This window comes from Argopecten irradians, chromosome 2 (assembly GCF_041381155.1).
Source record: "Argopecten irradians isolate NY chromosome 2, Ai_NY, whole genome shotgun sequence".
NCBI classification, from domain to species: domain Eukaryota; kingdom Metazoa; phylum Mollusca; class Bivalvia; order Pectinida; family Pectinidae; genus Argopecten; species Argopecten irradians.
In genome coordinates, this window is record NC_091135.1 from 41,748,045 (window position 1) to 41,766,228 (window position 18,184).

At 36.8% G+C, this 18,184-nt stretch overlaps 3 protein-coding genes across 4 annotated transcripts in view; all 3 read left to right on the forward strand.

Moving 5' to 3' along the window:
- LOC138315533 (uncharacterized) overlaps nt 1–18,184 on the forward strand; it is a 263,516-nt gene that overhangs the window by 26,268 nt on the left and 219,064 nt on the right. The gene's annotated exons all lie outside the window — the stretch shown is intronic.
- Nucleotides 5,327–8,751, forward strand: LOC138315535 (uncharacterized). The gene is made up of 4 exons (XM_069256634.1): nt 5,327–5,561; nt 6,342–6,649; nt 8,130–8,278; nt 8,512–8,751. Exons 1-4 carry the CDS (start codon nt 5,362–5,364, stop codon nt 8,656–8,658), a joined length of 804 nt encoding a protein of 267 aa, XP_069112735.1. The 5' UTR covers nt 5,327–5,361; the 3' UTR covers nt 8,659–8,751.
- LOC138315534 (proteasome subunit beta type-5-like) lies at nt 10,546–18,094 on the forward strand. The gene is made up of 7 exons (XM_069256633.1): nt 10,546–10,711; nt 12,567–12,711; nt 13,120–13,231; nt 15,244–15,343; nt 16,325–16,354; nt 16,731–16,935; nt 17,655–18,094. The coding sequence occupies exons 1-7, from the start codon at nt 10,571–10,573 to the stop codon at nt 17,750–17,752; spliced, it is 831 nt and encodes a 276-aa protein (XP_069112734.1). The 5' UTR covers nt 10,546–10,570; the 3' UTR covers nt 17,753–18,094.

Below are 18,184 nucleotides of genomic sequence, written 5' to 3' on the forward strand. Positions count from 1 at the left end.
GAAGTTCTATTGGTTTCTGTGTGGGGACATTTACATGTATGCATTACAGAAGTTCTATTGGTTTCTGTGTAGGGACATTTACATGTATGCATTACAGAAGTTCTATTGGTTTCTGTGTGGGGACATTTACATGTATGCATTACAGAAGTTCTATTGGTTTCTGTGTAGGGACATTTGACCTGTCGGTAGGACTAAAGAATGATGTGGATCAGATATCCGAACTGGAGCCATACTTTGATTGGGCCCTCAATGAGGAGTGCATGGATTACGACGAATGCGACCAGTACGGACCATTCCTCCGAAGTCATAAGGTTAGACTTTTGTCATAGGTCATAAGGTCAAACTTTGAGGTCGTTTGTCGTCAGATAATTTTTCAGGGGGTAGTAGTGACATAGCGACATCCTACACATCAAAAGGTAAATATGGTACCTAGAGAGAAATCAAAGAAATCCATGCTATGAAACGTAGTTACAAATAATATAACTTTTGACAGAGACTAGATATTATATCTAGGTCTCTGCTATAGATTAAGTCCTATTGGCTGCCGTCTGGCATGTCTGAACGTTCTGAAACATCATCAATACAAAGTTTACACCGAACTAGTTTAGTTTACTTTAAATCAATTTTATTGTAACAAAAGACAAATGGATCGGACAAAAGTTATTACAACTTACTGACGTCCTTTCCGAACAAATAAATATATAATTATAGTGATATTTTGTCACGTGATAGCTTAAATATGTCTATATATGGAACTAGTGTCTGAAGTACGGTCTTTTCTAATTTTCAATTGCTTACTTAGGACGTATTTTGGTAACCAAAGTGATTTATATAGTGCATTGAAAAGCACTTCAGGGTGATATTCTTTTCTAATTATTTAAAGGCTGTGTTCCACGTCCAGTACTCCACCAAGAGTCACGGGTCCAGCACGCGCAGCCACGTGTGTCACGCCTCCAGCAGTGACCGCCCCCACCAGTTCATGACCCTTATCAAAGAGAGGCTTGTAACGGACTGGCGACTTTCTTGTTAGATTATCATCATCAATTCGTTTGGAAAAATATTGAAATAAATAAAGATTTTCTGTTTTAGACTCTTCTTTTTCTTCCATAGATAAAGTTGTTTCCTCGAAGAGTTTTACACTAAACGACTGCAGTATGCGGCTGACCAAGGCTGACCAAGGTTAGTGACAGAGCACATAGACTGTTATGGAAGCCATCCAGCCTGTATTCGTTATCTGACGTTTCTTGAAGCTTGTTCTAGTCTCGGATGGTTCTAGGGAAAATTATGTTCTGTAGGCATCTGTCCGTCATTATGGTATACGGATGGCATACCCTCCTCTAGTTCTAAGGTCAATCTGTACAAGTTAATGCTGTGATGGAATAGCAATAAGTTGGTGGTAAATGTTGTACATCAATATTAGTCAGATCCTTGTCCTCCTAACTGATAGTGGTTCCCGGATCAGTCACTGTCGCAATGGCACTTGTTGTCATGTCTGACTGTCAAGCCGGTTGATTTGGTTGTTTGTTGGAGGGTCCCAGACTGATGAGGCATTTGATTACTTAACTAATGTTTGGTAGGCTCTGGACCTTGCTGTCTTACATTCCATATTTTTCGTCGGAGGAATCCAATTAATAGTAAGCCTGTTATCGCTATATTTTGTTACATGGTTGAACGTTCTGCCTTAAAATAAAGTTTACAGCAGGTTGTTCAATGGCCCAGTATGGTACAATGTGTATCGCTTTCAAATTGTCGGCTTTGTTCACGAAAATAAAACACCATAATACATATATATACAGTGGAGTCTTGTTTACCCAAACCTGTGTAACTCAATTGTCATATTTAATTTGATGTATTTGTTGGTTCCTCTGACTTCGCATAAAGAGGTTCGATTGTTAATGTATATAAGTTATCCATACACGAGAATGAAAACTGATACAGCAATACGTAATGTACTTAAAAAACTTAAAGTAAAAGTTTTGCTTCAGCATGTCCCCTTTTATCAGATCGAATATTGTGACATCGGTGATAATGTACTAAGAGTTCTATTATATTGAAGTGAATTATAATAAGTTATAATATAAGTATTTAATTAAGTACATCGTAGTGTAGTGCAATCACGTGTGAGTCTCACACATGGCATGACATGACATGGCCTCATGATGAACTTTGACTTCTGGCGGAGTCAAAAATGCGACATGACCGTCTCCATACAAAAATAAACTGATCTGGAGATCAGATTTGTACTTTGCTTAGAACATGTGCCCTGAAGTTGAGTGTTTTGTATTGCTAACCACTACCTATAAAAGAAGAGTGTATTGGGTGCAGAAAGAACAATGTACAGGATTATGTTTGGTGTCAGTAGTGTAGAAATTTGACGTAAAAGACAACTGCATGTACATATGTAATACTTACAATGCATATTAAGGGTTATTTAAACAAGTCTAATTCACAATATGGCCATACATCAATACATTTACAGATACCACAGATAAACATAATATAATTTAGCAAAACTACATTTCTCGAAACCATTTCTAATAAATCACAAAAAGCAGGTGTTACATATAGTTTATACCTGCCACAGTTTCAGAGAAAATTAACAAAAATGGAATAACAATGTGGATTAAAAGCAATGATGAACTTACAAATACTTGTTCATCAATCTCATTTCAACAGATTCTGATTTGTATGAGACGAAACCAATGGAAACTATAGTACTTCATAACGATAATTTTGATGGAAGTTGAATGAGGCTGTCACACATTTAAGAGTCTGTGTTTATCAATACAAAACAGTCAATTCTTTTGCTTCCATCTTTAGAAGCATCCAGTTCGTTCAAGTCACACTGATGGTCGACTTCCTTACCAGTTGCAAGGTTAATTGAAAATATTGAGATGTGTTGATAAATGATTTGTCAATAAGATATCAGTACACCATCTATTCTTCGCCGTTATGATAGATGTTATTTTCTGGGTGACACAGTTCTTCCTTCAGTCAAACTATTGGTCTCGATGACCTCATCTTTTCCACTCATCTTTTTTCCTCTTTCGAGCTCTCTTTACGAAACAAAAGCAGTTTCCTCAAAATAAACCAACCTGCTAAAGCTGTCAACTTATTTTAAAATCAAAAGTCGCTTAAGGAATGTACCTTCAATGCATAAGAAATAAATGTGTATAAATGGGGACGACGAATGTGCACTTTCCGAATGCATAGGTGTTCAAGAATTCAAAATCGGATATCTGGACATCAATATATGAAAAAACCAAGATTGAAAACAAATCTAAATATAGAATTTGTAATCAGATAATTGTTAGTATCATTTTTGTTACTACAATGTATATTTTAAAGAAGTATTTGGTCTGTAGTTTCATATTTCAGAAGTTGTAACCATTGTCTGGCTAATGTGTTTGTCCCTATCGAATATTGATAAAGTAAAATACACGGGATTGAAAAATCAGGTTTTCTTCCTCCCTGTCGGGGACTGTTTTTAAGAGAGACGTTTACTGGGTATACCCGGATGAGATCGAGCTCTGGACATACCACAGAAATGAGATTATAAAACCAACGGTTACAGTGCCGCTGACTGACGAGATCTCCTTGGTCAGAATCATTGACACTTTCCTTCAAATTACTAGACATATTTGGGCTCTATTTTTTTGAGGTCATACGATTGTGGGGCCACTGACGTTATCTAAAGTTCTTATCTGTTAGTGTATGGTTGCAACCCTCTTATTTCACAGGGTTTTGTATCACGGTGTTCTAAAGCATTTAATCGAAACGGCTTTTAATTCTTTGAATTTAAATTAACTGTAAAGTGAGTTCGATACTTTTGTAGAGCCACAAAAATGGATCTTCATTGTTAACATAGACTTTCACAGAATCTTCCATCTGTTTGGTGTGGTAGCCTCATCCTAGACATTCGATATAAGATTTTCTTATTATTGGTTTTAAAAAACTTTTGATTTCTGTTTCGGAAACGTAGTGGATCTTCAATTACCAGGGGCGTAGGAAAGGGGGTGGGGGGGGGGGGGGGGGGCCGGTTGCCCCCTCCCCGTTCCCCAGGACGGGGGGGGGGCAAACATGTCTTTTTGCCCCCCCCCCCCCCCATTTTCGCCGACTGAAATGTTCTGAAAATGCATATTTGAAAGAAAAAAGAGTCCTCCTGCACAATTTTTGTACTTCATTCTAAAAAAATTCAATACACATGAACTACACTAAAAATGTCCATTAAGGGATTCTACGTTCTGCATTTGTATTTCAAAAATGTCTCTTAAAAGATTACTTTGTTTATATGTCTTAGCAAGACAATTAATTCATTATTATTTTGAGTTACAAAACAATGTGCCGATGGTGTGAAGCCGGTATGTTCAGATCGAGCAGGGCTGCACAATGATATGACGACACAATTATCACAATTATCATTTTTAAATGCAGGTTACTTTAAATCGAAAAATTACCATGGTAAGAACGCTTTAATATCATTAAAATACATCGTTAAACATTCTAAAATCATAATTTTTTTCCCGGGGGAGACCCCCGGACCCCCCAAACTCCAAAATCTCGCGCCTTCGGACGCTCGCAAATTCATCAAAATGCATTGTAAAACTCATCTTAGCCATTCTAAATCGTAATATTTTTTCCCGGGAAAGACCCCCGAACCCCCATAACACCAAAATCTCGCGCTTTCGGGCGCTCGCAAAATCATCAAAATACACTGTAAAATTCATCTCAGCCATTCTAAATCGTAATATTTTTCCCGGGGTCGACCCCCAGACCCCAAAATCTCGCGCCTTCGGCGCTCACACGCTAATTTGGCCAGTTTTCGTTAATTTCCTTTTAGCGACCCCACTGTCTATAAATGTGTACAAGGATTATATTTAATGATATATGAAAAAAGTATATAAAGTATATATGGTTGTGTGTTGAATTAATCTCCTCCTGTAGGTGCGGGGGGGGGGGGGGGGGTTACAAAATATTGAGGACCTTTGCCCCCCCCCCCCCCATTACGTTTCATCTTCCTACGCCACTGATTATCATAATATACTGGAACATTTTAATTAAAATGTTCAATTTAATTAATAGTTGTTAAATTACAGTGGCCTGTGGAGTTTACCATGCTGAGCGTTTTAACTGGCTTTGGCTTCTTTTATTATGATGTATTGATATTTGACACAATTAAACACATTTTCACATAAAAGGCACACGACATGAGAATGTTGAAAACATTTATGTGGGCAGAAATTTCTATGGAATAACAATATGTGGAACGCCTGTGGTTCCTATAATAGGTTCGGTGTATAAATATAGATAGGTTTTTTATCTCAGAGTTGAGACAATCGGATCAGACTGTTACAGTTAGACATGTATAGGAGCTTAGGTGTACTGGTCAGTTTGGCCGTAGTTCTGACCACAGTGTCGGCATGGTGGAAACCATCCCAGCATACGACGTGGCAATTGCAACTGCTAAATGATGACGGCCATTTGGTGAAGACGTATGATGTGGACATGTATGATGTGGATTTGTTCGATACTCCCGAAAGTGACATACAGTATCTACAACAGTAAGTCTAGGGTAGAGAGTGACATTTCAGAAGGTAAATCGTCTGGACTGAGAGTCTTCCATGATCGCAGTAGGTACATTTACGTCGCCTGGAATCTGAGATCAGAGAGTCTCATCCAGGATCTCAGAAAGTAAGTCGTCTGGAATGAGCCATCCAGGATCTCAGAAATAAATCTGGAACCATAAGTGACACCATAGACCTCAACATGTAAGTCTTTAGTAGCCCGACCAAGTCCATGTTCTCTAAAAAGTAATATTTTGCTGAACGCTACACTCATATCCAGTAGGTCTGAATCGAGACTGACATCAGTTTATGGTTAACATTTTAAGTTTGAACACATTCAATGTTCTGAACATCGAAATGTTTTATATTCTCAATTTGATCTCCGATGTATACTAAGATAGCTAGTGCTTTGACGGCAATACATATTCAAAACTCAGAAATTTATAAACTTATTATCATTAGTGCAAGTCTTGGTTCAGATTCTTGAATTATTCCCGTCCCAGTATTAAACAGATCAAGGTGCCATGGTAGGTTGGCCCGAAGCAATTTCAAATAGTGAATTATTAATCCAAATTGGCTTTGACACAAGAAGCAACTTGGACATGATGCATGCAAGACCAAAAAAATAAAAGCCTGTAAATAAAGATCTTAGAAATATATAAGGATAATTTGGATGATTTTCGGATCAACGAATCTTGCCAACCATGTGCACGAGCTCATTTACTGATCTACTAGTATTTCATTATATCAACGATATCATGGTTTTTTGATTTCCAGTCATGGCCGGAAGGTGATTTGCTATTTCTCCGCCGGTTCCTACGAAAGGTGGAGAGCTGACCATGGAGATTTCCCGGACAGCGTTCTCGGACATTCATTAGCTGGGTGGGACGAACGATGGCTGGATATTCGTTCGTCTGCTGTTAGGGATATAATGAAGAGGCGTATGGACCTGGCAGTACAGAAGGGCTGTGATGGGGTAGATGCCGACAACGTAGACATGTTCACACTGTCTACATCTGAACAAGGATTTCACTCTCACATCGACAGCGACGACCAACTTGACTACAACAAGTTCCTTGCCACAGGTAATGTGATCCATCGTATAAGGATATCATCTCATCGCTAGTTAACATCCGAATCCCAGTAAATCTAGTGTTCCATCTCTGGGTGCAGGTAGCAGGTATATATACCAAAGATCGTCGGGGGTTTCTATGTATTCCACCTTTCCCCGTGCGCTGTCTGCAGTGCGCCTTCCGCCGTGCGTGAACTTTTCATTCAAACGACTTCTTCTCAATATCCGAAAGGCCTAAGGTACGTAGTCTGTCCAAACGAATGACCTTGATCTTCATTCAAGGTCACAGGGGTCAAATAGGTTAAGATCTTTAAATGATTTCTGGTGTATAACTAAGAGGCCTAGAGACCTGATATCGGGCTTGTAACATGCTGGGATGATGGGCTACAAAGTTTATTTAAATGAATGGCATTGATCTATATTCAAGGTCACAGGGGTCAACTAGGCTAAAATCTCTAAGCGACTTCTTGTAAATAACTAAGAGGCTTAGAGAATGGATATTGGACTTGTAGCATGGTGGAGATCAATATACCTTCATTCATGGTCTAATTTATCAAATACATCAGAACCTGAACTTCTTCTATTGAAAAGAGTTCTTTTGTATTTTTTTATTGTTTGTCACCACTATATTCTTTGAGGTTCTGTATTGTGCCAATAGTCAGACCGTTAAGGCCAATGGGCCTCCTGTTTACCTCACCTGCCCAATGGGCAATTGAGCTTATGCCGTAGTGTGTCGGCGTCGTCCGCACTTTCGTCTGTCCGACCGGCGTCAACTTTTCCATTTAAACAATTCCTTCTCCAAAAGTTGAAAACATAGAATCCTGAAATTTAGCTTATAGTATGCTGGGATGAAGGGCTACCAAGTTTGTTCAAATGAATGACCTTGACCTTTACTCGGGGTCACAGGGGTTAAATATGTGAAAATCTTTAACTAACCTCTTTTTAATAACCAAGAGGCCTAGAGACCTAATATTGGGTCTGTGACGTGCTGGGACGAAGAGCTATCAAGTTTTTTTCAATTAAATTACCAAGATCTTCATTCAAGGTCACAGGGTCAAATAGGCTAAAATATCTTTACACAACTTCTGCGCTTAATAACCAAGAAGCCTAGTGACCTGATATTGGCCCTGTGTCATGCTGGAATGAAGGGCTGCCAATTTTGTTTAAATGAATGACCTTGACCTTCAATTAAGGTCACAGTGGTCAAATTGGCTGAAATCTTTAAACGACTACTTTTTAATAACCAAGAGGCGTAGAGACCTGATATTGTGTCTGTGACATGCTGAAATGAAGTGCTACAAAGTGTGTTCAAATGGTCACAGATATCAAATAGGCTAATCTTCAAACATCTTCTTGTAAATAATTAATATGCCTAGCGACGGGATATTGGACTGCCAATAGTCAGACAACCGTTAAAGCCCATCGACCTTTTTTTTTATCTTTATACCATTGTAAGCAGCAAATCGTCCTTAATTGTCTTATTTTTTACACAGAGGCACACCACCGCGGCCTGTCGATAGGACTAAAAAATGATGTGGGCCAGTTATCAGCACTGGAGCCGTACTTTGACTGGGCCCTTAACGAGTCCTGTATGGATTACAACGAGTGTGACCAGTACGAACCATTCCTCCGAAATCATAAGGTTAGACTTTTGTCATAGTCATGTGTCATAGAGTCGTGTGTCGTAAATGATATCGTAAACTTTGAGGTCATGTGTCGTCAGTGGACAGAAATGTTGATAATACATAAAAGAACGACATCCAGGATCCCAAACATCGATAGCTACAAATGGTTATTTTAATAATCACTGGTATGTTCACATTATGATTTAAAGTGCTTTCGGAATAATGTCATTCTTACCTTTAATATTTACAGGCTGTGTTCCACGTCCAGTACTCCACCAAGAGTCACGGGTCTAGCACGCGCAGTCACGTGTGCCACGCATCCAGCAGTGACCGCCCCCCTCAGTTCATGACCCTTATCAAAGAGAGGCTGCTAACGGACTGGCGACTTTCTTGTTAATCTCGCGTAATGTGGCAAGAGCGAAAAGATTTCGTATTATCTAATATTCCTTTGTACAAAGTGATGATATAATAAAAATTATTGCCATTTTGACGATTTGTTAATTCTATCTGTTACAGTAAAGTAGTATCAATCTGATTAAAATAATCTGTTCAAAGCTTCTAAAGTTAAAACTTCGGGACTGCGTATGAGTAGAAAGACTTATTTAAATATTATTTAATTAATGTTCAGATTAAACAACATTACCAAAAATCGTACTTCTTGTACCTTTTGGTCGACAAAATCGAAATCTGAATCATTGATAAATGCGATTTAAAAAAAAAACCTTACAGAAACTTAGTATTGTTGTGCTTGCTTTTAATTTCCTCGATGATTCCGATACTATTTCAGATATCGAATATTTTGACACTAAGAAGTGTGCAAGAGGAGTAAGGCCGATCATTATCTGTACAAGTTGACGAGACGATAAAGACGATCGAATAGAGAACAGTAATTAGACACACGCTGGTCAGTGATTTATGATACTGCGGAGAATGATATATGTCATCCTCGATACTCCATGGGTTACTTTCACTGACGAAATATCTACCCCTGACCCTTGGACTGTCTCATAGTAACAATGGAGGCAACAGAAGACACAAGTAATTTTATGATTTGAAACATCAAAGGGATTGAATTAACAGTATACTAAGCTTGACTGTGTTGCTTTGAAGTTGAGCGTCACTCTCTGTAATATTCAAAGGAAGTCTCTGCAGGGCTGTGATTGGTCAGTTTTGTTTTTTGTTTTTTGTTTAACTATAAGACAGTGCAGTGGTTTAGTTCAATTAGTTAGTTTAATGTCCTATAAACAGCCAGGGTTATGTAAGGACGTGCCAGGTTTGATAGTTGAGGAAAGCCGGAGTACCCGGAGAAAAACCAGCGGTCAGTAGTACCTGGCAACTGCCCCACTTGGGATTCGAACTCGCAACCCAGAGGTGGAGGGCTTGTGGTCGTATTTCGAGACATCTTAGCCACTCGGCAAGCGCGTCCTCTAGTTAACATACTTTTTGCACGAGTTCAGATTAGATTTGTCCCAAAAAGTATAGACACTCGTATGTAGTTCCACTTAAAGTTAGTATACTATCTAAATATTTGTACTGAGTAAATGATCCAAGGACGGATCATAGCCATGTGATAGTACATCACGCTTCTATGATAAATCTTACGATACACTGTACATGCTTTGTGTTTGTACTATTAATTTCTTTATCCAGATCTCATTTATTGATTGATTTTAATCATTTCGCATGACTCGAAAAAGAAACTATTTGCTCTTGCAGATAGTAGACCCTATTTAAAAAAAAACTTTTTTCGATGTCTTATTTTCAAAATATTATTTTTAGTATTGTTTTTTTTTTTGTTTCGTTTTTTTTTTTTTTTTTTTGCGAAAATGTGCCCGCAAATTTGACATAATTTTCTCTAAAATTACATAATGAAAAATTGTACTAAAAGCATGTTCTAAAAGTGCAGCTATCAGTATTTCTAATGTTCTGATTTGAGAAGTATCAGAGATACATTGTAAATACTGGATTCATCAACAAGATAAGGGAAAAAAAAGCAGTAGATAAATAATAATGAAAAAATACCAAGACACCAAATGAATGTATCACCTTATACTTTAACCAAATATGTTTTCTTGTTTAAAAATTTATTCCGGATAATATTCTCTCCGGTATGTTTGTAGGTTTTGTTTGTTAGAAAACATAACTTTGTCTATTTTCCGTTTCATTGTTTTGATAAATTTTAACTTTCATTTCAAAGTAATTGTCTATTTTTAAGCTATATAATTTCCCTACATTGAAGCATAATATAACTATTTAGAATTTTTAATGTTGGCAATTTAATTCACTGCGGGCCTGCAATACAAAAAATCATGGCGCTCGCAGATGTTTGTGGATTCAAGTTCCAGTCACTACAGAACACTTCTCTTTGTGGTGACAGCTTGAACTCGTCACGTTTAGTGGATGACGCTCTAGTATCATCTCAGAATTTCACTCTACCAAACAATTTTGACGTAAGTACTTGTATTATCACTCTTTATGAAAAGACATGATGCCGGTGAGAATGTGCTGTCTCATTCTACAGGGCCGTTTTCGTTTATTCGGAACAACCGGTTTGACCGTTTGTAAAAGTCATTATTTCAAGCATAAATCCTGACGGACCTGCAGTTTTATGATACAGGCCTGTGAGGGCTTTGTCAAGGCTCGTCTGAAAACAATATAAAATCACCAGGTCCGTCTTTAACTCATAAACGAACAACTAGGTCCAACCACCATCCCGTATATGCAGGATAGTCCTGCATTTGAGTAATAGTCCTGTATTTGAGGGATAAATTTGTTACTCAAATGCAGGATTATGTGAAATGAAAATGGATAAAGTTGTTTTAAGAATTTGTGTCAAAAAAGGGCGTCATCATTTTCAGATACCCATATAACAAATTGAAAACTTATGTATTTGTTTATGAACTATTGAATTCTATTATCTCACTTTGTAATAAAGTGACAATTTAGGTGCTCTCCATAGACTACAGTGTATAGCCATCAGGGAAATTTAGTGCAAATGTCATGGTTGATTGACTTTTACCTGTGTTCTCTATTTTTAGCCCCATAGTAAGCAATAGAGGTGATTTTGTTTGTGACTTTTACAAACATTTTAGATGATGAAATTTGTTTCCATTTGAGTAATAATGTGGAAAGTTGTATTAGTGATGATGCCATATAAAAATTATGATGCCCTTTTTTGATGACAATGTTTAAATCAACTTTATCACTTTTCATTTCATAGAATCCTGCATTTGCGTAACAAAATTATCCCTCAAATACAGGACTATTACTCAAATGCAGGACTATCCTGCATATACGGGATGGTCCCCAACCTCAGTAACGAGGCCCTGTGGTCCAACCAGTCAAAACACATAATCGAAAACGGCCCAGCAGCATACTGAGTACAGTGGGCCTAGATCTACCACAAATAAAAATAATATGATTTTAAGGCAAAGCCTCAGAAGAGCGCAGCTACATGTAAAAGATTATAACATCAAAAACTTTATATTGTTGAATTTTTCTCTTCGTGATTAACAATAAAATATTATACTGACATGCACATACTATCGATAGTTAGAAAGAATTAAAAATAATCCAAATTGAATAGTTCAATGTACGTTAATCTTGTTTTATCAGATGTAGAGAAAACTTGGCAACATGCCATGCTATCAAATATATGCGCGAATCTGTGCCGTCATCTTTGGCGTCAGGTTTTGTGACGTCACTGCTGACGGTGCCGTGCTCTTGAGATCATACACAGTATATGTTGGACCAGTACATTTATTGTGTTGTTCTTGTATATGTGTAAATTAAAACTACTTACAGTAATTTTAAAGCTTATACTGATAACACATTTAGTCTGGTACAGAAATTTCAAATCTCGTGACGTCGTGCTGATAACGAGAATTAAAACATGGCTGACTACATGGAGGTGCGAGACTTATCCCGCGGGACACAATTTCAAAGTACAAGGGGTACTGGAATGTACTGAAATCTATATGCTCACACACGTGTTATGGTTAGTAGAGCTTCGCTCTACACGGCCTTTGTTGTGGAAAACTGTAATGTTCTAACAACAATGATCAATATTCATATCACACAACAAGGCAAAAACAACACACAGTATAATTCTGTTCAAATACGCTAAAGTTAAAAAAATCAACAAACGAAGAATAAACATAGTGAAACTGAACATATATAAGGTAATATTTGGATTTTACCAAATATAATTATTAAAATTCACGTTAAAGACTCTATGACATTTTATTTCTGTTGTAATAAAAAATTGTAGGTCATTCCATTAATCTTATGTTGTTGTTTTTTCAGCCTGTTGAAAACTTGAAAGCCTTCACTGATCCACAGTGTGATGTAAAAATCCAATTTAATCATGGAACAACTACCTTGGCATTCAAATTTCAACATGGAGTCATTGTCGCTGTGGATTCTAGAGCTACTGCGGGCTCCTATATTGGTAAGAATATTTCTGAGATGTATGATCAAGTGTTATGTGTATGCTGGTGTCTCTTTTGCCGAGTACTGGTCTACTCAAATTTGTCTGGTCGCTGTTTTGCTTCTGTACCTCTTTAAGTTTACCTGCGTTCTTGGCCAGTTAACTCACTTGTCATGGCGGCCGTCTTTCAGGTGCGTTTGATTGCTAAGTCCCCAAAGCTAAAATAATTTCAGATTGGGAAAAAACATGAAATTGGGGCTGATATTATATCAGCCCCTGAGAGACATTAGAAAAAGCTCTGATATATTATAAGATATTTGTACAATTTACTACAAATTGTGAGGTGGACTTGTACCTATATGGTTACCTAGTAAAATGATTTTGCCTCCTTTGGCAAGTTAACAAATTTTGACTTGTTTGTCGTTTTAGCCTCCCAAACAGTAAAGAAGGTTATTGAGATTAACCCATACCTACTTGGTACCATGGCAGGAGGTGCTGCTGACTGTTCTTACTGGGAGAGGTTTCTCGCCAAACAGTGCAGGTATACACACCTTGATTACTAATGTTCAGCCTTATTATCAGGTATATACATGTACTGGTAATTGTTTTTCCTTAGATCTGATGGGGTTTACCAGACATGATGTAACTCCACAATAGTTGTGGTAGCAAATTATCTGTTTTCAGTAAAATTGTACAATAAGAATTTGGCAGGATACCGTTATTTTATCAATTGAGGACAATTATAACTGGTAATATTGATATTTCATTAGGTTATATTTAAAGTGTGCCAAAACTAGCAAAAAAATTGACATGATCTTTTAGCCCACCATCATCTTCAGATGGTGGGCTATTCAAACACCTTTTGTCTGTGGTCTGGCTTCCATCCTCCATCTATAAACTATGCTTGTTACTGCTATTTCTCAGAAAGTGCTGAAGGGGTCTGTCTCAAATTTCATTTGTAGGTTCCTGTAGGGCCCAAGGAGTGTCACACTGATTTTCAGACTGATCAGAAAAACAATATGGCTGCCAGGCAGCAATCTTTTATTTTGGCAGTTGATGTTTGTTACCGCTATTTCTCAGAAAGTACTCAAGGGATCTGTCTCAAATTTCATTTGTAGATTCCCTTGGGCCCTAGGAGTGTCACACTGATTTTGAGATTTATCAGAAAAACAAAATGGCCGCCATCTTGGATTTTGGTAGTTGAAGTTTGTTTCAGCTATTTCTCAGAAAGTACTCAAGGGATCTGTTTCAAATTTCATATGTAGGTTCCTGTATGGCCCAAGGAGTGTCACACTGATTTTCAGACTGATTGGGAAAACAATATGGCAGCCAGGCAGCCATCTTGTATTTTGGCAGTTGATGTTTGTTACCGCTATTTCTCATAATGTACTGAAGGGAATTGTCTCAAATTTCATTTGTAGATTCCTCTAGGGCCCTGGAAGAGTCATGCTAATTTTGAGACTGATCAGAAAAACAATATGGCAGCCATCTTGTATTTTGGCAGTTGATGTTTGTTACTGCTATTTCTCAGAATGTACTGAAGGGAATTGTCTCAAATTTCATTTGTAGGTTCCTCTAGGGCCCTGGGAGAGTCGTGCTAATTTTGAGACTGATCAGAAAAACAATATGGCAGCCAGGCAGCCATCTTGTATTTTGGCTTTTGAAGTTTGTTACAGCTATTTCTCAGAAAGCACTGAAGGGACCTGTCTCAAATTTCATATGTAGATTCCTGTAGGGCCCTAGTTGTGCATATTGCATTTTGGCAGATCGATCACGATCGGTCAACAAGATGGCCGACCAGCCGCACTCTTAGATTTTAGTATTTGAAGTTTTGTTACCATTATTTCTCCGAAAGTACTGAAAGGATCTTTCTCAAATTTCATAAGCAGTAAAAATTTCAAATACAGAGAAAAGATCCTTCTTTCCATTGTCAGAGGTAGATCATTCTTTGATGGGCGCCAAGATACCTCTTGGATCACTTGTTTCTTATGATATTTATTAACAACCATAATTTTTGATGGATGAAGCTTCGAAAATCATTTAAAGGCACAGATAAACATGTATGATGACTTTTAAACATTAGTTACTACACAGGATTTTTGCACTGTAAAAGGTGTTCTTTTTAGGTTTTATATATGTTTAGAAAAAAACATAATAGATCTACAGAAGTCTCTTTAATATTATTAATAGTAATGTAAACTAGTAACTAAAAATGTCTAATGAAATTGTGGACCACAACTTGGTTTCATAACGTAACCATATGTTCTTATTTTACTACCCTGTAGATGTAAATATAATAATTTTGAGTTCTTGTTTGTTTGTGTAAAACTTATACATGATAAAATTTGGTAATTTTCCAAATGTTTGTAACTTTTAGTGGCGAATAACATATGAAAAGTTCTTAATGCGTCAGTAGGAACACTTTGGAACATTATATACATATCACTTTAATGAATTGAAGTGCTAACTCTTATCTTCAATTTTCAGAAAATAAAAGATAATATTTCGTAACAACAATTTTAACGCATGGATTTAATGTTATTTTCTCTTCAGAATCTACGAACTGCGAAACAAAGAACGAATTTCAGTTGCAGCAGCATCAAAAGTATTGGCAAACATTGTATACAATTACAAAGGCATGGGATTGTCTATGGTAAGTATACAACATCTTGACATGCACAACTTTGTACTATATTTATTCTTATAAAAATTAAAGGGACATGAACCTAAATAAACCATGTAAATTTGAGTGAAATACATATTTAAGACGTGTCAGATACCTTACTTAGTAAAATATATCAGTTATTGTGCAAATGTGTCAAATAAAATAATTATAATGGAAATTCCATCTTTCTGTATTTTGAACCGGCCCGGTCAAATTTTGTAACGATAGTATAGTAGTGTTGAACTTTAGTGACCTCCCACAATGCACTGCACAAATGTAAACAAAATGTTGGGTCAAAAACGTGGGTGAAGCGAACACAAACAAATTCTGATAGAAAACAGCGTACATCAAGAGTCAGTAACGTGTGCAATTTGGAAAGTAGTTAAATATAAATGGATCGCTGAAATGCAAGAGACGGGAGCAACTCCCCACTTTTATACTTGCGTGATATACATATTTGCAATAAGTCAGGAACCTCACTTCGCGGTGCCCTGTCGAATGAAAAGTCTCGTTTGACTTCTGACTTATCAATTTACGCTAAAAACAAATATGGCTTAAACTTCATTTGTCAACCATCGTAAATAAGAAAATAATCTTAAAATGTGGAAAACAGATATTCCTTGTCATGTCAGCAAGTTTGTTGTTCATTATAATCTCGCTTTCGGCCAGCTTTCGTTTTGTGTTCCAAAAATAGAATATGACGGTCTATTTTTATCATTTTTGAGGTAGGTATTTCCCACGTTTTCCTGCCGTTTTAGATAACCAATCATTGTAATAAAATATTCAATAAACATCTGAAAACCACATCTAAGCATACAGAACAACTTATTTAAGGTTCATGTCCCTTTAAAGTGTATTTCTGACTTTGATAATCCTTGATTTTAGATAAGATATAGATATATACTTCTTGTTCAGAAATATTTACATAGATAACAATACACCTGCATTGATAGACTCTTTCTTTTTCAGGGCACAATGATCTGTGGCTGGGATAAGAAGGTCAGTACAGCACTGAGGTTTTCTCATTAACAATTATGGGTATATCCATGTTATTACTTGATGAAATCACAATCAACTATAGTTTTAAAAATGTTTTGTTTGTAATTTTTTGCAAGTACAGTACTCCATAGCAAATTTCTCCATCTCATGTAAATGCTTTCATAAGATATGTGTTTGGTTTTGTTTGCTTTTTAGGGTAAAATTGGATATGAAATGTGGCAGATTTGAACAAATAACTGTTATGAACGCTTCTGAAAGCTCTATACCTGTCAATGACGTGGATATAAATCATTTGCATTTAGAATAACTTGAACTATTGAATTAGGACCTTTATCTGGTGAGTTTACCTGATAACTAAAGTAACATTTGTTGACAGGGTCCAGGGTTGTATTACGTAGACAGTGATGGAACAAGACTGACTAACAACATTTTCTCTGTCGGCTCTGGCTCAACATACGCCTATGGTGTGTTAGACTCCGGCTATGCCTGGAATCTTACCGTACCAGAGGCCATAGACCTTGGTCGCCGTGCCATCTATCACGCCACTCACCGCGACGCTTACAGTGGAGGAGTAGTTAACTGTAAGTAATTCTTTGTCTTATGTACTTAATCAACTTCCTCTTACTCTCAGAGTCACTCAGTCAGCTTACACAATCTCAGGTGAAAAGTTCGACTCTCCTACCAAGACTCTCTTAGAATTTTATAAATGTAATGTGTATCTTTAATTAAACTTCAAATGTCACTATTTGTTAATTTCATAGTGGTATGGAACAAGTTGTTTTACTGTGTGAATCAGTGGTTCTCACAAAATTTTGCAAATCATTTCAAATAATGATTAATTTTTTAGACTGTTAGGAATATAAAACGAAAATGGGGTGAGCACTATAGATTTTTAAATAAGCTTGTACAATTCTATCCTATGTGGGACAGTTGCCTGGTACTGACTGATGGTCAGTGGTTTTTCTCTAGGAACTATGGCATTCTCCACCAACAAACGTGGCACGTCCTTAAATGACCCTAGCTGTTAATATAAAACGTTAAACTTCTAAAACCAAAACCAATGTACAATTGTATGAGACTCACAGGGGACTTAAATTTGTCAAATTAGATGATTTATCAAAGGATTATTTTTTCCAAATCAATATGCAATGTCATGTCCATTGTGATGTCATGATAACAATGCTTGTTCATGTCATGTCATGTATGAAAAATCATCCAATCAGGTCACATTTAGTGTGAAATCAAAGAAAAAATTATTATATAAAAAAAATGAATTAGTGTTATGCCTTGTGTATTTCAGTATATCACATGAAGGAGACAGGCTGGGAGTTTATATCACAGACCGATACAACAGAGATTCACTACAAGTTTCAGGAGGAAAAGAAACGCGGCCGGTGATTAATATTGTCATAGACATCATACTCTCTCGGCATGTCTCCGGGTAGACAAATGTCTGAACACGATTCATGTCTATCATTGATCACCATTACTTTTTGTATTTATGATAAGAGAAAAGTCTGCCAAATACTTTGAATGATGATGCACAATATCTTTACAGACTTTTCAATTTTCACATATATGTGATATCGTTAAATCATCTCTTCATACGATAGAGTTATTCTGTTGACTGCAACTCCTAAGTGCTACAAGGACTGTGGGGAATGTGTAGGGTGCCAGTCTGTATACAATGTCAGACTTCTGAAAGTTTGGTATCTTACAAAATAAAATGATTCATACCAAGATGTTGTCATCTTATTTTCTTCCGAGAATGCAGCATTGTTCTGGGAAATTATTACATATCAATATAACAGAATTTATATACTTCTGTCA